At 54.3% G+C, this 25,130-nt stretch overlaps 1 protein-coding gene across 6 annotated transcripts in view; it reads right to left on the reverse strand.

The window, feature by feature from the left end:
• Window positions 1-25,130, reverse strand: part of ATP9B (ATPase phospholipid transporting 9B (putative)) — a 205,300-nt gene that overhangs the window by 11,954 nt on the left and 168,216 nt on the right. For all 6 annotated transcript variants that reach the window (XM_059040457.2, XM_067015936.1, XM_067015933.1 and 3 more), the window contains 10 exons: window positions 14,876-15,037; window positions 14,097-14,189; window positions 11,992-12,075; window positions 11,691-11,861; window positions 8,928-9,026; window positions 6,985-7,074; window positions 4,283-4,427; window positions 4,039-4,103; window positions 3,326-3,481; window positions 3,162-3,226 (listed from right to left, as the gene is read on the reverse strand). In XM_059040457.2, coding sequence (XP_058896440.1) covers window positions 3,162-3,226; window positions 3,326-3,481; window positions 4,039-4,103; window positions 4,283-4,427; window positions 6,985-7,074; window positions 8,928-9,026; window positions 11,691-11,861; window positions 11,992-12,075; window positions 14,097-14,189; window positions 14,876-15,037 — 1,130 coding nt within the window. The remainder of the gene's footprint in view (window positions 1-3,161; window positions 3,227-3,325; window positions 3,482-4,038; window positions 4,104-4,282; window positions 4,428-6,984; window positions 7,075-8,927; window positions 9,027-11,690; window positions 11,862-11,991; window positions 12,076-14,096; window positions 14,190-14,875; window positions 15,038-25,130) is intronic.

The following is a 25,130-nucleotide window of genomic DNA, read 5'->3' on the forward strand; positions in this document are numbered from 1 at the left end:
CCGCGCGCGGGGACCTCACATCTGCTGCTTCCCTGGCTGAGCCTTCGCGCCCTCCCCCCACCCCGCCCGACCCCACCGGGGCGGCAGGGATGTAGGGATGTGGCACGGTGGACCTCACCGCAAATAGAGGAGGAGCAGGCTGTGGAGGGGAGGGTTGCCGGGCCGTACGCTTAATCGTATGAAAAACCGACCAACTGTCTCCCGGGCCCGCTTCACCATTGTGAGCTCCAGCCAGGAGCTGTACGTCCCGGGAGCCCCGGCTTCCTGCGGGCGCTTGGCGTGGTCTGTCTTAACCTGGCCTCCACGTGGGGTTACAATTTGCATCTCCTGTAACTAATGATGGTAATATATATTCATGTGCTTATTGGCTATTCTTACATCTTCTTTAGTGATGTAAAAGCTAACCTTTAGCCTTTTCTTAAAAAATTGAGTTGTTTGGAGATCACGAAACATTCTGGGTACAGAACTCTTGTCAGATACACGTACAGAGAGGCTGTTTCCCAGCCTGCCTTTTCATTTGATTAATGTTGTCTTTAGAAGCGCGAAGACTTAATTTTGACGGAGTCCATCGTGTCAACCTCTCCTGTAACGGTCGCGCATTCTGTGCCTAAGGAATCTCTGCCCCCCAAGGTCCCGGGGGTTCCAGGCGGCACCCCTTGCTGACGGGCTGCGAGCCCACCTCCTCCGTCACGCGCCCACGCTCCCTGCAGCTCAGGACTCTTCCTCGGATGTCACGGGCCCTCCTGGCATCGAGTAGTTTTCTCACGTGCGTCCTCAGGCTCCCCACTGAAATCCCCTGCGAGGATGCGTACCTGCGATGGCCGGGGGGCGCCTCCGGGAAGCACAGAAGCCATGGCCATCACGAGAGGGACGCCTCAGCTCGCGCAGACCTGCGTGTCTCCAAGGGTGCTGCCTGAACACGGGACGCCGGCAGCTGTCGGGCGACGGAGGGCTTTGGCTCAGCCACGTGGCGCAGGACCCGCAGAACCCCGGGTGTGCTGACGCCCGTGAAGGCGGAGTGGGGCCCGGACGCACGCTGCCTCCCCAAAGGACCTGCCGAGGGGGGCGCACGGAGGGAGGGGACAGCCCCTCCCAGGACCTCAGCTACGTGGGCAGACGCAAGCGCAGGCCAAGTGAGGGGAGGGGGCACCGGGGCGGCCTCGGCAGGAGCTTCCTTCCGTGAAGTAACCGGCAGGGCGGCCGCCTCACCTGGTCCCCAGTCCCTAGGAAGCTAATGAAGTGAACTCAGATAAAAACCACACGAAGCTGGAACGGAATTCTAGCAACTGTCCTGTAGTTTCTAGAGCCAGTTACTCCATTCTGGAAGGTCAGTGATTTGGTCTGGTTAGATTTTATTTGATAAAAACATCACATTGCTTCCTACCCAGTTCTTTATATTTGTTTTCTAGGTGAGGGCAAAACTATTTTATTATTTATTTTTGAAGAAGCTTAACTTAGAAGCATCTCCCTCCATTCCTGCCAAATCCAAGGAACTAATGCTTCGGAGAATTACAGGCGCCCTGTTTAAGTGATGGACATGCAGAGAAACTTTAAAGAAAACTTTCAGTGAAGTCTGATAATAAAGAGGAGCTTTAAACATAATGCGTGCTTATGCTGACAGGGCTCAGGCCGCAGAGGGGAAATGAAATCAGGCCTAGAGTTGTAATTTCATGAACTCAGGCAGTTATTATTTAAGCAGTAATCACCACTGCCCCTTAAAATTTCCTTTTAAAGTTTCAAATCCGTACTTTGAAAAATGGAAAGTGAGAATGGTTATGCTTTTCTTTGGCCTCCAAGGAAGAAAGGCACTGGACAAACTCAAGACGTAACCAGCATTACTGTGCCAATTCTATGCTACTTAGAGTAATTAATGTGAAGATTATTGCAAAGACTTAAGCAACCAACGGAAAAGTGTAAAAAAATTTGCAGCTTTCTGTACCTGCAGGCTTTTCCCTCTCTTTGAAGGACTCTAGGAACTCCTGCTGCGATGAACAGCACCGCCGCCCGGCAGCCAGTCCAGTCGCGGTAGAGCCTTTATCCTGACCTGGGCCTGGGGGCGGGGGCGGGGCAGTGCTTCCCCTCGGCCTCCAGGGACCTGGGAAGGGTCTGCATGAGTTCCCTGGCGAAGGATACCTCTAATTTCCACAAGAACCTGACCTGTTCAACAGCTCAAGCCACAGAGGAGCCAGGGGAGGAGGGGAGAAATGACGGAGAACCGGGGTGCTGCGGCTCCTGGGTGGCAAGCCGGGCGTGCAGGGATGCGTCCACGTGGCAGGAGAGCGGCACCTTCACCGCACACCCCACCACTGCCCCGGCCCCCCGCTGCCGAGCTCGGCGCCCTGTCCTCATTGGTCCCTCTTCCTGGAAAGCTCTCCTGCGCCCACACCCCAGGCTCGGCCTGCCTCTCGCCAGCCTCCCGCCGCTCTCCCGCCTGCCCTGCGCCCCCAGACACCCCCCGAGCTGGTCCCACCAGGTCCCCAGTTCCCTCTGATGTCCACTCTGGAGACACGGGTGTGCGGAGGCGGCGGACACCCTTGGCCCGCGGGGAGGAGGCCAGGACACAGGGAGGGAAGCCGAGGGAGCCCCACCACTCGCGACGGGACCTCGCCCGCCCAGCCTCGCCCTGAAATCGGCCCACGTCGCGCCCCCGACGCCTCTCGCTGAAATCCCCGGGATTCTCGGGGTTCAGGGAGCCACCAGGCGACAAGCACGCAACCGTGCCCTTGAACCGGGCTCCACGGGGTGCGGTAACCCGCTGGCTTGTCCTCCGCCGACCTGGGAAGACGCTGAGGCCGGGAGAGGGCACGCAGCCCCTCAGGAAGGGGCTCCCCAGCCTGGGAGCGACCCAGTCACCCCCTGCCCCCGCCCCACCACGACGCCGCCGAGGGCTGGAGAAAGTCCTGGCTCCGACACAGGTCCCGACCCAGGCGCGCTGCCCCACGTAAAGAGAAACTCCACGAGAACACGCAACAGCGGGGCCATGGGAGGGACAAGCGGACACGTGCTGCCTCTGGGCGCCCCAGCCCGCGGCTCTGTCAACCGGCCGATCCGTGCTCAGGCCGAGTGTGTGGGAGCCGCGCAAGCAACCCCCGCATGGGCTCCCGGGCTGCTGGCCCTTGCGGCGCGCCGCCGCCATGTCTGCGCGGGACGGGCCCACTTACCCCACCATGAGGAATCCCTGGTACAGAGGGACGGACGCAAAGTAGAAGACGGAGGAGAACACGGCCTGGAGGGAGGAGAGCAGCGCCCGTTACTCACGGTCGGCCGATACGCGCGCAGCCCACGAGGCACCGGGGGCCCCGCACGGCCCCTCCGGACGCCGCACCTGCATCGTGGAGATGATGAGGCCGCGGTGCATGACGAACTGGCTGAGCGCCGCCGACCGCTTGTAGCTGCTGCGCCCGTGCACCATGAGCAGGCGGCCGATGTGCTTGAACTGCGGGACGGAGAAGTCGGCCGCCAGCGAGGCCTGCCGGCCCTCCTGCGACCAAGGCAGAGGGGCCGGCTCAGGGCCGGACAGGGGCACAGCGCGGGCCCCGCCCCGGGAGCCGCCCGCCAGCACCCTGGGAGGACCCGGCCCGGCACCGACGGCGTCACGGAAACTAAGCAGGGACTGGGGCATCTTCAAGACAGTGCTCTGAACTCGCCACCCCGCCGAGCGGCTGCGGGTTCAGCACCGTGGCCTGGTTCACAGAGCAGAGGGGCCCGGGATCCAGCTTGCGACCAGGTCTCTCTGGGTGGTTTCACTGAGCACAGGGGGCAGACCACAGCTCCCAACTGGCCGGGAGACCCGGACATCCGAGCGCGGGCCGTGTGTGGGGGGCCGAGAGAGGTTTGCGGGGATCCGGGGAGCGGCCCAGGCACAGCCCCGCACGGCTCGGGGACCAGGAAGGCGCCCGAGTCCCGGCAGGACGTGCCCGTCCTCTACCTGCCCTCGCGGAGCTGCTCCCGCAGCGCGTGGGTCCGCCTCCCTCCAGCCCCGGCCACGTGTGTGAGCGGGCTGCCCAGGGGCCTGGCGGGGACAAGGGGCAGACGTACCTTCCCCTCGATCCCGATCCCGCAGTCCGCTGCCTGGATCATGCTCACGTCGTTCCCTCCGTCACCTGCAACATGGACGTGAAGGGGGAACCTGCAAGAGGCTGGCTTTCCTCGCCGACCAGCGGACGGGGTTCCGACACCCGGGAAGACGGGGGAACGCGCCGGGCGGGCGGGCGGGAGACGGGCGCACGTGCCCGTGCAGTTCGTTGCAGGCCCCCGGCTCCCCCCGGACGCGCGCGCTCACCGATGGCACACGTGCGCCGGCCCGTGTGCTGTCGCAGCAGCTTGACGATGCGGGCCTTCTGGGTGGGCGCACAGCGGCAGCAGACCACGGCCGGGCACTGGCAGGCCAGCTCTGCGAACTCGCGCTCGTAGTACTTCAGGCAGACCTGCGGGCGGCAGGGGCGAGGCCGCGGTTCGGGGCCCGGACAGGTGGACGGACGCCAGATGGACAGGGCCCGCGTGCGGGCGGGGGGCCGGGCTCGTGTGACTGAGGGGCGGAGGGCTCCAGGGAAGCCCCGGACAAGCCTGCCTGCCTTCGGGCGATGCCAGCACCACCTCGCGGGCTTGGCTGAAAAGGTCTTTGGTCTTTAGCACACGATACCCTCAGCGACAATCCTCAGTTCCCCATTTTGGTGGGGAAAATAAAAATTCCCCAAAGCTGCTGGAAGTCTGTGAGGTCCCGCTGCTGAGCCGGACACCCCGAGAGTCACCCCAGGACGAAGGACAGGAGTCAGAGATGAGGGTCCTGAGCCCCCAGGGCACCGACAGCACATCAGCCTGCAGGGGACCCGTGCGGGCGCCCGTGCTCCACGTGAAGGGGTCGGGACGTAGGCCCAGGCCCTCTGCCACCTAAAACCTGGGCGGTGAGCAAAAACCCGCGTTCATGGCAGGTACTCAGCAGGAGACAGACGGACACGGTATCCCCGCTGAGGGGAGTGACCACTGCAGGACCCAGCGACAGAAGCAGCGGACGCTGCCTTTGGAGAGCAGGACCGGGGTGCCGGCGGGGAGTGGGGATGTGCTCTCCCACCTGCAGTTTCTCTGGGGCCGACTGGCTGCCGGGAACAGCACGTGGATTTGGGGCACAGAAGCAGCAAAACGATTTCAATAGAAACACACTCACCAAAGCGTGTTTCACACAAGTAGCGACTTTTGCTCCCCGCCCCCGTCCCAACTATAGAGAGGTTTTAAAAAAGACATCGACCTACAAGGAGGGGCCAGAATGGAGGGGAAAGTCGCAAAACGATTTGGGCGCCGGAAAGCAGACGGCCACGCGCACGTGCTCGGCCGCTGGGAGCAACCTGAAGCTGGCGGCGGGACCAGCTGAGAACACGCGAGGCCCAGGCCCCTCACCCCTCCTCACCTGCACCCAGGGGGCGGGGGCCGGGGGGAAAATGGAGCCCTTCTGACCTGGAGAGGCCGGCCTCACCCTCTGGACGAGGGGTGGGAGGTGGGGCGAAGAGACAGAAACCGGGAAAGGAAAGGGGGCTCGCAGGCCGGCTCAGGCCCAAATCAGTGCCGCCAGGGCTGGGAAGGAGGGGACAGTCATCCTTCGTCCCCCAGAACCAAGGAAGTGTGATCCGTGGACACGGACTGGACCGCGCTCCTTGGCACCATCAAGAGGGCACTGCGCTGGGCAGGGGCTGGGCCTCAGGGAGCCCGGGACCGGCGGGAGCTGGACCGACTCAGCGGCCGGATGGAGGGCCCAGCCCGGGGGGGCCAGACACCGCGGGCTCCGGGGAGACCGGCGGGCAGGTCGCACAGCACCAGGCACCACGGAGGCAGGAGACCCAACCGTGAGTTCACAGCGCTGCGGGGATGGGGGTGCGCCGAGCCGGCGAGGGGTCCCGGGTCCCACACGTGGAGCGGGAGGGACGGGAGCAGAACTCAGGAGCCCGCGGCAGCCGCGGTGCAGACAGAGAAATGCAAACGTGAGGCCGGAGCCGAGCCAGCGAGTAGGACAGTCAGCCAGGGGCCCGCGCAGCGCCTATAAAACAACACGCACGCAGCGAACACGAGCGAGGCTGGGGGCGTCCCCGGGGTCAGCTCGTGGGGACGGCGCGGCGGGGAGCGGGGGTGCCCTCCAAGTCCTCCATCCCGGGCGCGGGCGGGTGGGAGCGCTGCCGTCGGCCCCCACTGTCCAGGCCCCGTGGTCCCGGTGGCTCCGCGGAAGCAGCTGCGCAGTCGGGACGCGCGGCCCCGGCAACGCCCGAGGCAGGAGAGCCAGCCGGACACGGCGCCATCTGCACGCACGTGGCCACAGAGGGCGCGCCGTCTCCGCTGCTCCTGACGTCCCGTCCACCCCCCAGCCCCGCCCCCCGGCCAGGCTGGCCTCAGTGGCCACACTGACTGGGTCACCAGAGGCTGCGCTGCTCCGCCCAGACCTCTGGAAACATCTGAGAGAACCGCGGGCAAAAGCTGCAGGGGGAGGGGCCCCCAGCACACCCCCCACCCGGCGGCTCCGGCCATTGCGACCCTGGCGCCGAGTGAGGAGAGGGGGCTGGACCCGAGCGGGCCGCCCAGCCCCACGCGGGGCCTCCAGGAGCAGAGGGTCCTGGGTCCCAGGGCTGCTGCTGGAAACACGTGTTTGGGTAAACTGAAATCACGGCTACCAGAGCCAGGCTGCAAGGCGGCCACGCCAGGAACGAAGAGCAGGCCTCCAAGCGCCCAAAGAGTTTTGAACGAGCCCAAGACAGACCAGCGCCAAAGCCTCGAGGACCAAGTTCTCACGGAGACATGGCCCTGGCCTCTTCTCAGGCTCCACCCGCACACATCACTGCTGTGAGCAGAGACGTCAAAACCAGTGAAGCGGGCAACGCAGGCTGATAAACACGTCTGACTGAGGAAGCCCACGGTCCGCCAGACAGACAGGGCCCAGCCTCATCTCCAGGGAGAAGGACAGACAGACAGACAGACACCCGCTTGGTCAGGGTCCAGCCTCACCTCCAAGGAGTCCCCGGATATGACCAGCGCGCAGTCATGCTTCCTTCGGAAGGCATTCAGCTCCAAATGGGCTTCTCCCCGACTGGTTACCTCCATAAAAGGGGAAAAGTACCCAATTACAATGCTACTTCAGTCACACAGACAAAGAAGCCCTGATATACACATCGCAGATCTTTCGACACTTCTAAAACTGGAAGGTGCTTTACACAGGAAATTCTATAACAAACTGCTCTTTCAGATTTCTTCTACAGTGCTGGGAATAAATACCCACTTATTTAATACGAATTGCTTTCCAACGTGTGGCAACTCAAGGCAGGAAATGTACACTGTAAAGTGCAGGGCAAGTACCACAATTACAGTAAGACAAAGTGAACAGAGGAGCTGGCTTGTCAAGAAAGAGGGACAAATGGCCCCCCACCACTGCCCCCCACGAGCAAACAGGCGCCTTTGCGTAGCTGGGGAAGACAACTGGCTTGTCTCAATATACGCGGGTAAGAGAGCATGAGGACCACGAACTGAAAGTCTCTCTACTTTCACAGGGCAGTGGGGTCGGGGAGAGCGTCAACGCCAGGGGTGCCGTCAACACACCTCAGCCTCACAGCCCGAGGAGGCTGAGTTCCTCGTGGCCACACAGCAGGGAGGGACGGAACGGCCTAAAATCAAGGTTTCACTTAAAGGCGCCTCTTCTCCTAACATGCCAAGTGATACAAAATGCTTTTCTAAAATTGTTTCTGTTGCCTCTACCATGGGTTTCAACCAAACTGAGTTATCTGGAGGACTGAACGACAGAAAAGAGTAAAATCAGGTCATCATCTTGAAATATTGTTAATTCTTGAATGAAAATATTTCAGAAACCAACATAGTAGTTTTTGACATTCTTTCTGTGGAGATTTTATGGGGCATAAAAGAAATGATACATTACAGGACTGAAATAAAAAGCTTCATGGGTCCAGATTAATCAATCCAGACTCATCTTTAAATAGGCAGGTTTTACCGTGGAAATTTTATTTGTGGGGCTATAACACTGCAAAGTCAACAAAAATTGATCTGAAGTTTTATCAGAATCATTAATAATTTAATTGCAAATAGCAGTCTGCAGGGCCTAATTTGTGATTCTGATGCTTCGAAATAAACTACATTTACATGTAAATTATATTCAAATCACTATTTCTGTAGGTGCAAGAGCTTCATTTGGAACAGAGATACAACGTCTGTTCAGCTGCCATCAATCAAGACCCAGAAAACTTTTATTTTTTGTTTGAAGCAAATTTCATCATAACTAATAGATACAGTAAACACACAAATTTCGATCATTTCTATTCATTTTCTTTGATCTAATTGAGGGAGATCATTTAATCTGAGGATGGTGGTAGATTAAAAACACATTTCTACTTTGTATTTAAAGCCTGTTTCACAAAAGCAGCTTCTGGACCACATGTATTGTGTCTAACTAAGAGACAAATGTAATTTTTTTTTTTTTTTTAGCTGCATCTCGCAACTTGTGGGATCTTAGTTCCCTGACCAGGGATGGAACCTGGGGCCCTGACAGTGACAGTGCCAAGTCCTAACCACTGGGCCTCCAGGGAATTCCCAGACAAACGTAATTTTTTATCAATATACACTTTTATAAATTGAACAGAAAACGACTGCAGTACGTCTATTTTAAAATATTTAGTCGTTAATAATTCTAATAGTACGACAGAAAAATACTCTTGAATTTAGACCTTGTTTCACTCCACCAAAAGCAGCTTTTTGATCACATTTAATATATGTAACTAACAGAAATCTATTTTTAACATGCTTTTATAAGCTGAGCAAGAAACTTACTTCTCTTTTAAAATAGTATCTATATTAATTAATAAATAACTGCCTATACATTCTCACAAAACCAGTAAGTTTCAATTCAAAACATTTAAAATTCAGTGATGTGGACGTACACTTACCGGCCTGAAAACATGCGTGTCCTGCGTTCGAGACACCAGGTGAGAACTCTTGGCGATGCACGTGGCCGTCTCCAGTTTATCACCCGTCAGCATCCATATCTAGGAAACAGTTTCAGCTGGTGAACCCCAACTCTATCACGTGTTCATCTCTGAAAAGCGTCTGCCCTTGAAAAGATATTTGCACATCCGTGTTTTCAGCATCACTATTCACAACAGCCAGAATATGTAGCAACGCATGAGTCCGTGGATGGATGATGGAGAAACCAAATGTGGTCCATCCACACAGTGAATACGAAAAAAGGCAGGGGATTCTGACAGCTGCAACAACTGTGCTGAGTGAAACAAACCAGTCACAAGAGGACAAACACTGCATGATTCCAGCTGCAGGAGGTCCCCAGAGGAGTCAGACTCGTAGAGACAGGAAGTAGATGGTGGGTGCCAGGGCTGGGGGAGGGGGAGGAGGAGGGGGAGCTAGCGTTTCCCGGGGACAGAGTTTCAGTTTCACAGCATCAAGAGTTAAGGCAGGTGGAGGGTGCTGGTTGTTACACGGCAGCGTGAACGTGCTCTGTGCCAACGCCCCGTGCGCTTAAACATGGCGAAGATGGTAAACTCTATTACCTCACGCACATTTCACCACAACACAAGTCTCTGCCCACTTGGTTAACGGAGACAGGTAAGAGCAAAGTGACACGTAGACACAGCAGCAGAGCTGAGGCAGGTGAGCGACCAGGGGTTAGGAGCCTCACGGCTGGGGCTGAGGAGGACACCTGAGTATGTCAGAAGGCCACGTCTACACGGCCTTGCGGGCCAAGCAAACAGGCCCAAGGACCACAGGCCGAGACGAGGGCTTTTGCAGAGTTAGGGGGCCCCTGAAACTCTTGTTCTCACTTGTGTGAGTTTTTCGCTTGAAAACTGAGGTTCAAAATGGGTAAACGGGCAATAGTTAACCCGAAAGTTGTTTCGTATCCAATAAGTCATGTCAAATAACACCACTTAAAAAAATATATTTAAAAAATCTAGCCCTTTTATTTTACTTTATTCTTATTTATTACTATTATTATTATTTTTTGGCCACGCCGCATGGCTTGTGGGATCTCAGTTCCCAGACCAGGGAATGAACTCGGGCCACGGCAGTGAAAGCCCGGAATCCTAACCACTAGGTGAACTCCCAGACACCACTTTTACTTAAAAATATCAAACACATGCACATATTGTATGTGTAAATATGCCTAGACTGAAAAGAGAGCAAAATCAGGACACTTTACACATAACAGGATGGTTTATATATCTTTTCTATAACAGCAGCAATTTCTCGCCATCATCTGAATCTTTCCGATGTATCGTATGTATCATACATAAATATGCATTTTTGGGAAGAGGAAACAAAAAACTTACACGGTATACTGCTTCTCTGCTTAGGCACGATCTACCTGTGGCTCTTTTCAGTGTCTGAGGGTTTGTGTTTTTCATTTAGGTTACACATTAATGTTCACTTTACCGAGCCTGGATCTAAGACAACGACAGGTCACCGTGACAAAGTTGGGGACAATTAACGCCACAGAACAAGAAGTCCTGCTGCTGACAACTCAGGGACAAGCGTGGCCTCGCCGAGCGCCACCTCTCAGGCTCAGAGGACGGGCTGAACACACATCCTTGAGCTATAACGGGGCGGAAGAGTCTGCTTCTCCTGATGGAACATGAAAAGGAAAAAGGGCAGAACCCCAGCAAGCCTTACTGACTTCAGAGCTTCGCAAGCAGCTAATACAAGCACCCAAATCTTTACACAAGAAACGTGCATGCCTCGGCTGTGCTGACCACCCCGCAGCGACCCCCAAGAGCGAGACTGATAGGGAGCTCATGGAAAATCACAGTGGGATGAGCAGGTCGTCTGCCTCTAGTCAATCATGTTTCTCCCCGCAAGCTTGTGGGCGCACAGGCTCAGATCGGGTCACCGTTCTGAGTCTGAACTGCTCTCTTCCACTCTGACTACAGCACCTGGACAGCACACGCCGACGCCGGCGGCCGCCCCTGGCACGGCCGCGAATGGCTGGGGAGGCTCCGACCCCTCCCCCGCCCACAGGCCTGGACGGCAGGGGCACCCCTGCTGTGCCCGTCACAGGGCCCTCATCCAAACGCGCTGAGCGTGTGGTTATTTGAAGCCGGCCACAGCTTTCTTTGCCTTCTGACATTTTCCTCCAGTTCTCTCTGTCTCTGCTCCGGTTAGACACAAGCATGTCTTTTAAAAAGCAAGCTGCACTTTTTTCATTCTCAGTCCCCGAGGCAGCACTGAAATGCATCTTCTCAGCCACCTGTAACTGAACTTCAGCTCAGTGAGAGCACAGCTAAGTGAGGCAAGAAAGCAGGTTCCCGAAAACTAAAACTCACACCGCAACGTGCTAATCTTCCCTGGACCCGACGAGACAAACGGTCAGAAAAAGACAGCAGGTCAGTAGGTCAGGCAGGGCGCATCATGCAGTCCACGGGGAAGACCTCCCACGCGGATAAAAGGCTGCCGTGGGGAGCGGCTCGGGCCGGGCCAGGCCTCCGGCTGCTGCGAGGACGCCCGCGGCCGGGCAGGCGGCCGAGGAGGGCATGGGGCGCCGGGAAGGCGGGCACAGAGCCGCCCGAGCCGCTGCGTCTGGGTGACGGGCGGGGCGGGGCGGGACACGCAGGGACCCCACCGCTCACCGAGGCCCCCACGCCCTCCGCCGCGGGCGGGTTTCACGGGACCACCTCCAGGGGGCGTCCGCGCCCCCGCGGTACCTTGATGCCCGCGTTGCGCAGCATCTCCAGGGTGGGCCTCACGTCTGCCTGCAGCTGGTCCTCCACCCCCGTCAGGCACAGCAGCTCCATCTCCCGCTCCAGGCTCTCCACCACGGCGGCCACCTTGAGCGTCCTGTCGTGGACGCTCAGCTTGGCCTGGTTGTAGCGGTTCTGAGGACAGGCGGGCGGTGCGGTGACTCGCGCAGGACTGGCCGAGGCGGGGACACGCGCGGCGCCGCCCCGTGCACACCGTCTCCCCGAGGCCACGGCCGCGGCGGGGGGCGGGGGGCGGGCCGCTCACCTCGAAGTCCTGGTACTGCTCCTCCGTCAGCGCCCTCTTGGCCACCACGAGGGTGCGTAGGCCTTCGCGGGCCATGTTGCCGCACTGCAAGAGAGACGCAGGTCACACGCTGCGGCCTCGGCCACGTCCTCCGCCGGCTCACCCCGCCAGACCCACAGCCCGCGGGAGGGCGCGCCACGCGGCCGACCGACCCGGGGTCCCTGCGCCTCCCGACCGCCCGCCGGCTGGGACGCGGGGGACAACGGGCACGGCGCTTCCCCGCAACGACGGGAGCGGGACGGGCTGCCCGTGTGCGCGGCACGGACACGGCCGCACGAGCCGTGCAGGCGGCCGTCACGGCCACCGAGGGAGCCGGGGCTCGGGGCGTCCGACCGCCGCCCTTTGGAATCGGCGATACCAGGGGCCTTGCGCCCGGCCCGGGGACACCCTTCCACGCGCGTCCATCCGCCCGGCCCCGTCCGTTCAAGGGCAGAGGCCCCTGTTCCCGCGTAACGGCACCTTCCTCTGACAAAGCTCGTTCACTGCACTTGGTAACGTCTGCAGGCACGTCCGCAGGATAAACCATCCCGAGCCTCTGGGGTTCCTTTCTAATCCTCCGGGGAGACCTGATCTGCCGCCCGCCGTCACACACCAGAACGTGTGCGGAGAGGTCCCCGCTCGCGCGCCAGCCCCGCGGACCCTGGGGCCCGGCGGGCGACGCCACGGTGCCCCTTCATGCAGCCCTGCTCCCCAATCCTAGCTCCATCTCGCTTCTAACAAGCACACATCTGGGGGCAAAGAGGGGGGCGGGCGCGGAGCGCAAGGGGCGGCCCCCTCGGCCCGCGGGCATCGCGTCCCCACAGAGGATGGGCTCACACTGCAGGCTTTACAAAATCGCCCTTTTTCCGCCGCACGACGGACAGCGTAGGCGTGTTTTGTTTTTCTAGTATTTGGGGAACACACGTTGATAACCAAGAATCCAGCTTGGGAGCTTCTGTGACACAGAACAGCCCCCTGTAAACTCAGGCTCTGAGTTACCTGCTGGCTTTTGAATAACGTGCAAGGCTTTCCCCACGACAAGAGTATTAAGAACAAAGACTGGGGTGGGAGGGTGTTGAAAGATTTATCCATGGGAGAAACTACAATGTTGGAAATAAATGCACAAAGGATTTTTAATAAAGTTATCTTTGTGAAAAACAGTCTGACATTATCTGTCTGTTGCAAGACATTTATCGATTTGACCTCATAAAGCTAAATAAATTAAACAAGGATTTTATAATTAATTGCACATCATTATGACCCAAAGTAATTTTTATGGCATTTTACTAGGTCTTCAGGGAGTTTAATTTATTCATGTCCCTGATTAAATCCAGTGCCTGAAGGAGCTATTGATTCATATTGCCAATACCGTCGTGGACGTGGGCCGTGGCCCCTGGACTGACAGACAGACTCCCGGCCCGAAGGGGGGTGGACACGCTTGAGTCCCGCCGACAACATGCACACAGTGAAGGCGGTCATGCTCAGAAATTCTGCGGTTTTACTCTGAGATCTAAGTTTTTACAAATATGTAAGTGTAAATAAACAACGAAGAATCTCATGAAGCTAAATACAAATCGTATTTGTTCGGGGAGAATTTGATGAAAATATAGGACTGGTTATATTTGGATCTTATCTCCACGTTTAAAGTGAATCCTATGTACGTATTAGAATTAAATTCTAACTAAAATATCCTGGTAAATAATTTAGGTTACAAAATACATATCATGTTAAAATATACCTGGTTATATGCACAATACTATTTCAGAATATTTTAGTGAATGATTAGGGATGCTTTCTATTTTTTCACCAAAATAAAATATTCTTCATAAGGACCCACTTGCACACATCTACACGTATTCACACAGAAACCAAAAATAGTAGTTTTCACACAGGAAGTACAGAATATATAATTTACAGGACTCCTATCCTCTCTGCTTTATGAACCAACGGTGTCTGGTGTGAAACCTGGCTTCTTGATTCACTCCAGTGACGCCAGCAAGTACCTACAAGTCGGAGAAAGGCTGCCGTGCTTCCGTCACTGCCCTGAGTTTCGTAAAAACATCTGCACAATGAGAGACAGCTCATACCTCCTCCTCCAGCCAGTCATTGTACTGGACGACGGTGGACATGGCGACGTCGGCACCTTTCATGTAGAACGTGATCTCTGCCGTGGACTCGTCCTGTAACGAGACGGTGAACACAGACACGTTGAGACCAGGCTGCGGGCACCGGGGGGCTCCTCTAACGGGAACGCACCAGGAGGGCAATTCTCCGTGAACCCGCTCCCCTGGGTGAGTTACTCAGACACCTTCTAGGCAGGGCTGTGTCCTCCCTAGACGCTCAGGCCACCAGGAACCAAGAGCATAATTGTGGCTCTCAAGATGCCGGGCTGAGGGTTTTGAAATAAAATCTGTAAATGAATATACGCCTTGGACTGCAAGGTAAATTCTCTCAAATTTCCAGAGCTTGAGTGAATAAGCTTCCTAGTTTAGCCAACTTCCAAGACGTATCTGTGGTATTCGCTACAAAAAATTTAATAGGGGTCTATTTTAGCAACTTGATGGTCATAAATCATCCTTCAGGTAAACTCTTTGGCTGCTACTGCTGTGGAAAACAAAGCAGCTCGAGCTGATTTCAAAAATTCATGGAACAGCTACTTATTCTGCCTCCGCCGTCTTCGGAAAGGCGTTTTCAATCGTGACTATTAGAGCCACACCAGCTTCTCAGCATAAATGATCAGTTTGGACTTTATCGTTACAAAACACTGTGACGAGCGTAAAGCCCTGGAGTGAGCCTTCAGAGACCGCGGCAGTGTCCTCACGGTGGCCGGAGCAGGCACCCAGCTCGGGGACGGAGGCCAGCGCACCCTGACGATGACCCCCATCCGCTTGCTCTCCGAGGTGAAGGGGAAGGTCTGCAGGATGCAGTAGGTCAGGATCTGGCCGCTGGGCGTCCTCAGCTGCATGGACGCGAGGTCTCTGTTGACCAGGGTGAGGCCGACGCTCTCCGTCCACTGCACCAGGGCCACCTGCGGGAGACCAGCGAGACGTGAGGCCGCTCGCTCTCCGGGAAGGGGGCGTCAGGCCAGAGGTCAGTGAGGTCGCCAGGATGCCACCAAGAGACGAAACTGACCACGTCCAGGCCCTGCTGCTGCCGAGGCCGCGTCTAGTATTCGTTACAGGGAAGCGATACGCAGCGAGACAGGGGGACTTGGTCTTACCGTCTAAGATAAAGGCCGTCGGTGAGCACGCTTGTGTTGCGATTTGTGTAACCAGCCGCCTACGGCCACGGTTTAAAATCTATGAGGAGTGCCCGCCAGGCTGGACGGCTCCGAGAGCAGGCGGGGCTGGGCTCGAGGATGCCCGCGACAGTGACGCCCTGAATCCCTCGTGTGTCTCAATCACGGACCGACTGGCGACTGGGGGCTCCACGGCCAGCACGTCTGCGGGGAGGGCGGGCCCGGGCGCCAAGCCCGACTCCGACAGTTGGCAGCCCCGTGACCTGGTCCTCTGAGTACTGACGCCCACCCGCCCGTGCTGTGCAAGATGTATTTGCAAACTGTTCTAAAGGGGAAACGATCAGAGGAGGCTCCCTGGCATGTGGCAAGGACTCAAAAATAGAAAGTATTCTTACTTACAATCATTTATTATTTAAATGTAAAAATCTTAAGTGGAAGAATCATTTTTAAAGTTCACCACTTATGAATAGTAATTTTTATGACAATAAGCGTTTTCAGAAAAAAATTCAGTTTGTCTTCAAAAGCAACCTCACTGCAGGAAATTCATGGTGTGCTGCCCCCGGCGTGCAGGTGAGGACCCCGCGGCCGGCGGCAGTGGCTCCTTTCCCCCCGGGGGCTCCGGGCCTCTCCTGACCCTGGCGCCTCGCCCTCACCTGCAGTTCCTTTCACCACCTGTGCTTTCAGCGTTTGACCTGGGGTTCTGAGAAATCATATCATCCAAGAGCATTTTAAATTCTGTCTAGTGTGCGGATGTTACCGTTCTCTCCTAGTCATTCCCGAAAACTCCCGTCTGACGAGATCCTCAGCCGCTCTGGTGCCGAGGTGAGACCGCTCAGGTCGGCATCCTCGAGCTGCCGTGTACCAGCTCCTCGAATCTGGGGGACAGGCCGCCCCCTCAGCCCCGGTGTCCTCGTCAAGAAGACGGTGACGACCTCCCAGGGTCATGCTGAGGTCTGACCCACCCGCGGGGCGCTTGGCACGTCGATGATCAATTCAGTGTCAGGGTCTCACCCTCTGCCGCTTCTCACGTAAGCCGTTTAGGCGGAGCGGGAATCACTTTAACATGACGTTTTCCGAGTAAGTTCCCACAAATAGAACTGCAGAAAAGTCCCGACAAGCCTGTGGAGCGTCTGACAACGTGGGGTGTGCCGCATGCCGCGGGAGGACAGGGCATCCGAGGACAGCAAGGCAGAACGCACTAGCGCGAGACACTTCCTGGGGCTGTAGGGGCGCCCCGTGGGGCGGGGATGCCCTGGGGCACAGCCGAGGGCGACGCTTTAAGTCGCCTGTGCCAGTCCCTTGGTGCCCAGTTCCCCACACACTCCCACATGGCTTCCCTGAAAGGGGTCCAGGACAGATGGTCCCCAGCCTCTCCCGCAAAGGGCGACTTTAGTTCCCAAACATTTTCGAGGATTTTGCAAAGGACCTAAACAGACAAGCGGGACTACTGTTTCAGAATAGTAAAGACACATACGTTTCTAATACGGTTTGAAATTACAATTCTGTCTTATTTTATATGTAGTCAGTGCATCAGAATTCACCTTATAAAAACTTCTGGTATTCTAAAAAGTGCACATGGTAGCGTCGGCCTGTGATAAACAGGTCACGGCAACTTCGGAGAAGCAGGAGTGGGAGTGAGGGTGGCGCTGAGGGGGGTCCTGGGGCCCCGGACTTGCAGCTGGTGTCTCGAGGGAGCCCTGCGCCGACCAGGCCCAGGATGCGCGCCCGTCCACCGCCAGCAAACAGCCCCGGCTCGAGCCCAGCCCCCAAGCCCAGGTGGGCCAGGCCAGCTCGGGAGTGAGAGCCCACCGTGGACAGAGAAGGCAGAGCCGGAGGAAGGCCGTCCTCCCCGCAGCGGGGCAGCCCGAGGGGCGGCACGCACGCACGGGAGCTTCCAGCGGAGGAGAGGACGGCCCGACGCAGCGCCAGACGGCCCGACGGCCCAGCGGCCGAGGCCGCAGCAGGGCCGCCCGTGGTGGATGCTCCCACCCCGCCGCCCAAGGGGACACTGGCTGTGGCCACCACCCCGCCCGGCAGCGGGGCCTCACAGCCAGTCCACGAGGCCGCAACCAGGGTCTCCACGAGACACGTGAGCACAGCGGGCTCTGAAGGCCAGGCCCCCGCCGGACTCCTGACCCCTGTGCCAGTGTCCCCTGAAACGGCTTCTGCCCAGCCCCAGTCCTGGTTTGTTGGCAGCAGTGGAGACGCCTGTCAATACTCCCGACGCCGGAGTCCAGCTGCTGGCTTACAGGGCGGATGACATCAGCTTCCTAGGGGCCCTGACAGCTCCGGGGTCCCACGAACGCATTAAATGTGACACAGTGAGTCACCGTGGAGCTCGAATTAGAAGGCGCACGCCCTGGCTTTCCAGCACGTTACTAGGATACTGAGGCAGGCCCGGATCCTAACGTGATGCCACGAGGATACAGCAGTACTGTAATTTAGAGCGTCAGTGATATACTCCAAATTATAGCACTAAAAGAAGACACCTGGACGTCAGCACGTCTAGAGGGGACAAGTCAACCGCTCTGCAAGCCCAGTGCAAATGTAAAACCAAAGTGAAACTCCATATACTTTTTCGATACGACTTCTCTGTGTCTGCAGATGACCCAAGACCCCAAGGTTCGTTTTCGGTTACACAGTGAAAGGTTACTATTATTACATTCTGACCTGTAAACTGTATCTTCCTGCAAACACCCTCTCATCTCACTGGGTCCCGCTGCAGTCAGGACCCGAGTTTCTCTGTTTGGTGACTCACACCCGTTTACTGTTTAGTTTATGCTTGGTTTCATGACCCACTGCGGGTAGCGACGTATCGGAGAAGTCCGCTGGGCTTCTGCTGCCTAGCCCAGCATCTGTACAGCTGTTCCTGGTCAGTAAGCATGTTGAGGTTTCTCTACATAATGCCAACCAGGAGAAGAGCGTTGAAACACTCGACGCGACGGACGCTTCAATTACTCTGCTAATGTCAGTTGCTTAGCGCTGGGCAGGAGTCTCTCTGGTGATGTAAAATTTAACATTTCTGAACAGACTTATAAGCCAGCGGCCACGAAGGGGGGATGCGAACGTGCAGGACTGCCCGCCACGCGCTCGGCACCTCAGTGGAGGCCGCCACGATGCCCACGGCGACCGGAGGGTCCCCTTGCGGCTTTGGGCTTTGCCACCTGGCCCTGGAGTGCAGCGGGGCTGGGGGAAAGCGGGTCAGGGTTCAGGCTGTCCCCTCTGTACGTCTGAAATAAATTAGCGGTGTTCTTTTCAGAAGGCTCTGAGGGGTCACTTACATCCAGTGATACTGAACGTCGAAATCAGAGGAAGGAAAAATTCTAAGGAACGGGCAGTTTGACTCTATTTTCTTCCTGAGGACGTTTAAGCAATTAGATCAAACACACGTCTTGAAAGCATGACGCCGCCCCTACAGCAAAATGAACAGCACCGCTGCCGAGGGTGGAGACTCGCCAGGCGGTCAGAACACAGTGAGGAGTACAGGCTCTGCCGGCCAAGGCCTCCCTGGAGCCCCGCGCAGCCCCGCTGAGCTCAGTCCACTCGGAGGCCCCCCCCGTGACGGAGCCGACCGTCCAGAGGCGGAGCTGGACAACCGTGAGGCGAGCCTGCGAATGGCCTCGGGGCGACCCCGCCAGCCGCCCGGGCCTCTGCGGCCACACGCCACCAGCCGTCCTCCAGCCCCCCAGACCCCCCGCCCTCTCCGCTGCGGCTCCCCCTCCCTCCACGCTGACGTGTCCCCCACCCGGGCCTCCAGCAGCCCCGAGACCCCCGACACCTGCTGTGCTCACCGCTCTACCCTCAGGAACCAGCACAAGACATTTCTTGAATCAGCGAGAATGAAGAATCACTGAGTTAAGGTGATTTAACAGTGGCAAGTTCGACGGGACACTGAAGACAGGCGTGAAAACACAGACGGAGTAGGTTTGGGGCGCTGGCTTGTGTGAGGCCGTCTCCTAGGCCCCGGGAAGAGATTAGGATGAAGTGCTAGGCCAGTGTGATCTGGGCTTCGAGCGTAAGAAACCTGACTCTCGCCCTGGGATTACGACTTCACCTCTAACCACTTCTTGACATGCAAAATGCCAGCCACCCGAACGAAGGGCAAAGGCTTGCTATTTTATGGCTTTACACAGTCAACACTCACACCTGCTTTTGGTGATGCGGTTGTTCAAATCGTTTGCTTCTGTTGAAACAGAGTGGTCGTTTTCTCATGATTGAGTTTGGGGAGTTCTTTATCTGTGTTGGCTACCAGTCATTTATCAGATACGTATTCTGCAAACATATCCTACAAATCTGTCGCTTGTCTTCATTTTCTTAACAATGCCTTTCAAAGAACGCAGGATTTTTACCTTTAAGTCTAGTTTATCAATTTTTTTCTCTTACAATTTGTACTGTTTGTGACCTACAAAATCGTTGCCTAACTAACTCAAGCCTACAACCGTTTTCTTCTAGAAATTTTATACTTTTGGTTTTTCATTTAGGTCTATGACCAATTTGAGTTAATTTTTGTAACAGTGCGAGAGACTAGTTTAGGCTCTTTTTGCATATGGCTGTTCAAATGTTCTGGGTCCCTTAGAGAAATGCAAATAAAAACAAGAATAAACAAATGGGACCTAATGAAACTTAAAAGCTTTTGCACAGCAAAAGAAACCATAAACAAGACGAAAAGACAACCGTCAGAATGGGAGAAAATATTTGCAAATGAAGCAACTGACAAAGGATTAATCTCCAAAATTTACAAGCAGCTCATGCAGCTCAACATCAAAAAAACAAACAACCCAATCCAAAAATGGGCCGAAGACCTAAACAGACATTTCTCCAAAGATATACATATTGCCAACAAACAAATGAAAGAATGCTCAACATCATTCATCATTAGAGAAATACAAATCAAAACTGCAATGAGATATCATCTCACACCGGTCAGAATGGCCATCGTCAAAAAATCTACAAACAATAAATGCTGGAGAGGGTGTGGAGAAAAGGGAACACACCCACCCTCTGTTGGTGGGAATGTAAATTGATACAGCCACTGTGGAGAACAGTACGGAGGTTCCTTAAAAAAACTAAAAACAGAACTACCATACGACCCAGCAATCCCACTACTTGGCATATACCCTGAGAAAACTGTAATTCAAAAAGAGTCATAACGTTCATTGCAGCTCTATTTACTATAGCCAGGACATGGAAGCAACCTAAGTTAAGTGTCCATGGACAGATGAATGGAAAAAGAAGATGTGGCACATATATACAATGGGATATTACTCAGCCACAAAAAGAAACAAAATTGAGTTATTTGTAGTGAGGTGGATGGACCTGGAGTCTATCATACAGAGTGAAGTAAGTCAGAAAGAGAAAAGCAAATACCATGTGCTAACACATATATATGGAATCTAAAAAACAAACAAACCAAAAAAAGGTCATGAAAAACCTAGGGGCAAGACGGGAATAAAGACGCAGACCTACCAGGGAATGGACTTGAGGATACGGGGAGGGGGAAGGGTAAGCTGGGACGAAGTGAGAGAGGGGCATGGACATATATACACTACCAAGTGTAAAACAGACAGCTAGTGGGAAGCAGCCGCATAGCACGGGAGATCAGCTTGGTGCTCTGTGACCAGCTAGAGAGGTGGGATGCGGAGGGAGGGAGGGCGACGCAAGAGGGAAGACATACGGGGACATAAGTGTATGTATAACCGATTCACTTTGTTATACAGCAGAAACTAACACACCATTGTAAAGCAATTATACTCCAATAAAGATGTTAAAAAAATGTTCTGGCTCCCATTTATTTAAATAATCATCCTTTCTGCATTGGATTTCCTTGGCATCTTTATAAAAAAAATCAACTGACATCTTGGTAACAGAAAGTCTTCCAATCCATGTGTACAATATCGTTCTCATATATAGACTATCCTTGATTTTTCTTCATTGTCTTACACTTCCCAGCATACAAATCCTATACATATTTTGTTAGATCTATCCTTAAGCATTTCATGGTTGGTTTGTTTTTTTCGGTGCTTTATAAATGGTACATTTTATTTATTTATTTTTTTTAGCGGTACGAGGACCTCTCACCGTCGTGGCCTCTCCCGTTGCGGAGCACAGGCTCCAGACGCGCAGGCCCAGCGGCCATGGCCCACGGGCCCAGCCGCTCTGCGGCACGTGGGATCCTCCCGGACCGGGGCACGAACCCGTATCCCCTGCACCGGCAGGCGGACTCTCAACCACTGCGCCACCTGGGAAGCCCCTAAATGGTACATTTTAAAATGTCAATTTCTAATTGCTAGTATATACAAATATGAGTAATTTTTATATATGGATATCATAATGTGTAATTTTGGTAAACTCATTAAATCTTAGTAGAGAGTTAAATTTTTGGTAGAGCCTTTGGGATTTTATATGGAGACAATCATATCATCTATTAAAACAAAAGAGACAGTTTTGTTTCTTCCTCTTTTCCGGTCTACCCAGGTTTTATGTAGTTCTTTAGACTCCATTTTGCTAATATATATTTTTCCTGAACATGGTTATTTAATGAGGTTTTCAAAAATAATAGCATTGGGGCTGTGTCTTAATATACTCTGATAAAAATTTAAGCTCATCTATTATATGCTCTACATATGCGTAATTTTATGTGTGTATTCTTAGTCTGCATTCACTGTTTTGTATTATTTACTATTTTTGCCAACAGTTTTTCCATTTTATTTACCTTTCAAAGGATCAGCTTTTGAATATACTGCTTAATCAGTCATTACTTTTACATTTTCCTTTATCTTTTCTTTCTCCTACTTTCCTTTGGTTTTGCCTTTTTCTTCTAAACTTTTTAGCTGGATGCCAACCTCATTTTTGTTTCATTTCTTTTTACCAGTGCACAGCCCCGGTTTGATTTGCGAGGTACTGCCTAATACATAAGCCGGTGGAGGTGGAGTTTCCATCTGCTGACTCCTCCCAGGAGGTGGTGTCTTAGTGGGAGATGCTTGGTGTTCTCATGGAGGCTGCTTCTGACCACTGGCCTCCCCTGACCATGGCCCCTCTTGGGATGTGACCCCCATATTGGGTCAGATTGCCGCTACATGGGGTCCCTCTAACAGAAGAAGAAAGCTGCTGGGGGTGGGTGGAATTTTTAGGACTTGGACTCAGAATTCATCTCAGGAGCAGTTAACACACTGCTGCCTGCTCTCCCCATTGGTGTGGCCCTCCCAGTGGAAGGGGCAGAGGAGGTGCCACCTCTTCCTGTTTCCTTCGGATGCTGTCAGTGATGGTACAGGCCATGTAAGAATGACTATTTCTCTAACTTAGCTTTAAGACATTTCTAGCAATGTGATTATTGACAATAATACAAAGGTCAAAATAATTAAAATGTGTGCGTAAACATTACGTATCTAAGTGGGAGCCTAAGTTAAATCTCATCCAGAGGCCAAGCTAGCAACACACTTGGGTAATTGTTGTCACAGGCAATTGGCTTATGCTTTCACACTTCTGCATGCTAAGTAACTCGTGCGGGGCAAGGTTTTATTATTAATTTTCTCTATAATTCCATTATTCAGAAATTTCTGTTCTATCATTCTTTTCTCCCCCCTTTTTACATTTATTTTATTTTTTTAAATTCATTTTTGGCTGCGTTGGGTCTCCGCTGCTGCGTGTAGGCCCTCTCCACTTGCGGCGAGCAGGGGCTACTCTTCGTTGTGGTGCGTGGGCCTCCCATCGCGGTGGCCTCTGCGGAGCACGGGCTCTAGGCACACGGGCCTCAGCAGCTGCGGCTCGCGGGCTCTAGAGCGCAGGTTCCGTAGTTGTGGCGCCCGGGCTCAGTTGCTCTGCCGGCGTGTGGGATCTTCCCGGACCAGGGCTCAAACCCGTGTCCCCTGCATTGGCGGGCGGACTCTTAAGCACTGCGCCACCAGGGAAGCCCTGTGCTATCATTCTTGAAAAGCTTGGGAGAAGTTTCCTTTACCATATTAGCAATTACACCCGCATAGCTGCCAGCTATACTCCAGGGACACATTTTTTACTGTGTACTTTATAAATCATAATTCCATCACTGACATGTCTTCATTTTCAATGGTGGTACTACCATCGCTGTTATAATGTAATAGAATTAGGAACATAAGGTAAAGCTGATCGCCTGGACAAGATGCCCATCAACACTCATGGCAGGCCGTGTGGTTCCCGTGCTGTCCTGCTCCTGAGGGTCACGGTGGGGGGGGCTCGCGCTACAGACGGGGACCTGCTCCCCCACAAGCACGCTGACGCCGCACCGGTGAGTCCTGCTTCAATAAGCAGACGCGATAAGGTGAATTTAAATCCACAGCACGCTGCGTACATTAGAGTAAATCAAAAGCGGTGCTATTAAAGGGTGGGACGCGCTTCTGTTTTTAAGTCATCCACTCACGATTTGTCATAAACTTTAGCTGATTCTTGCACACAAATGTCCACATGAGCCGATGATACCTACACCCTGAAATAATACTTAATATAGAAATTATATATGTGAGGGACATGGCCACAGAGGAGGGAGGATGTTACCAAGAGACAGCAAGTTTACAGGCGTAGGAGTCACTGAAAATCATGGCCGATCCATCTTTCTGAACCAAAGCGGCCAGGGATCTCGGGGTTGCGTCGCACTGGCCTTGCTCCCTCGAGGTGATGACCCGGCGCCCAAGGCACTGCCCCCTGACCTGACCCGGGGGCGCCTGTTGGTGACGCTGGCTCTGCCGCAGCTTCCTGCAGCTGCGCTGGACACACAGCTCACGAGGGCTGGATTTTACCTTGGTCCAGGAATTTCCAGGAACATTCAGAGTTTGCTGAGCTGGAGTCTGCTATGCTGAGGCTGTACAGGCAAAGTGACAGGCAAGCGAAGCTTTCCACTCTCTTGGGGAAAATGAAATATCGATCATTCATCACAAGAAACAGCGACCGGGGCCGAAGTGGGCTGCAGGTTCTGAACCCGAAATCTCTCCTCCGGCTCTGACGCTCCAGCAGCCACTGCACGCGACGGCTCCCAACACACACGCCACTGCAAAGTGCCCATCGAGCACGCCTCAGAAAGCCTCCAACAGCTTACATTCCCCACAATTCCATTACCTGTAGAATAAAAATGCACTTGTGCACATGCACAGGTAAGGTAGGAGAGCCTCTCTGTTTTCAGGAAAGTGAAAATGAAGAACTGCTGCAAGATCAGAGACTCAAAAACCGGCACGTTCTACTCAATCAGTCACGTTCTTTCTGAAAACTAAGATGAGATGACACAAGAGCCATAAGCAAATAGGGATTACAAGAGAACAGTGTTGATGCAGAGTGTATGAAGCCAGTTAAGTCTCCTGAACGATAAGGTTGCTTATTAACCGCACACGTTGTGATAGGTCAAGGCTGAGGGCAAACAGAGAACATCAACCGAGCCATTTCCCTGAAAAAAGCTCCAGGGTGCAACATTCCAAGCACTTTATTCAATAAAAAATGCTTTTAAAACAGTACTTTGGTGATTGGGAAACACTGCCATCATCCGTCACCCTAACTGCAGTGAAGTTCAATAAGCGAAATAATGAACCGTTTAGATGATTTTCCTTGGGCTTTGGGGACCTGCAAACACTGCATCAACAGAGTGCTTTAAAAATTATGATGAAGTTGAGTCTTTCCATTTTTAGATTTAAAATACGTGTTAGGGATTTCTTAAAGGTTATTTAATGGCATGCCACTTTTAATCATTGTCTAATTTCCAAAGTAGGAAGAAATTTTTTTTTGCGGTACCCAGGCCTCTCACTGTTGCGGCCTCTGTTGCGGAGCACAGGCTCCGGACGCGCAGGCTCAGAGGCCGTGGCTCACGGGCCCAGCCGCTCCGCGGCATGTGGGATCTTCCCGGACCGGGGCACGAACCCGCGTCCCC

This window comes from Kogia breviceps, chromosome 15 (assembly GCF_026419965.1).
Source record: "Kogia breviceps isolate mKogBre1 chromosome 15, mKogBre1 haplotype 1, whole genome shotgun sequence".
NCBI lineage: Eukaryota > Metazoa > Chordata > Mammalia > Artiodactyla > Physeteridae > Kogia > Kogia breviceps.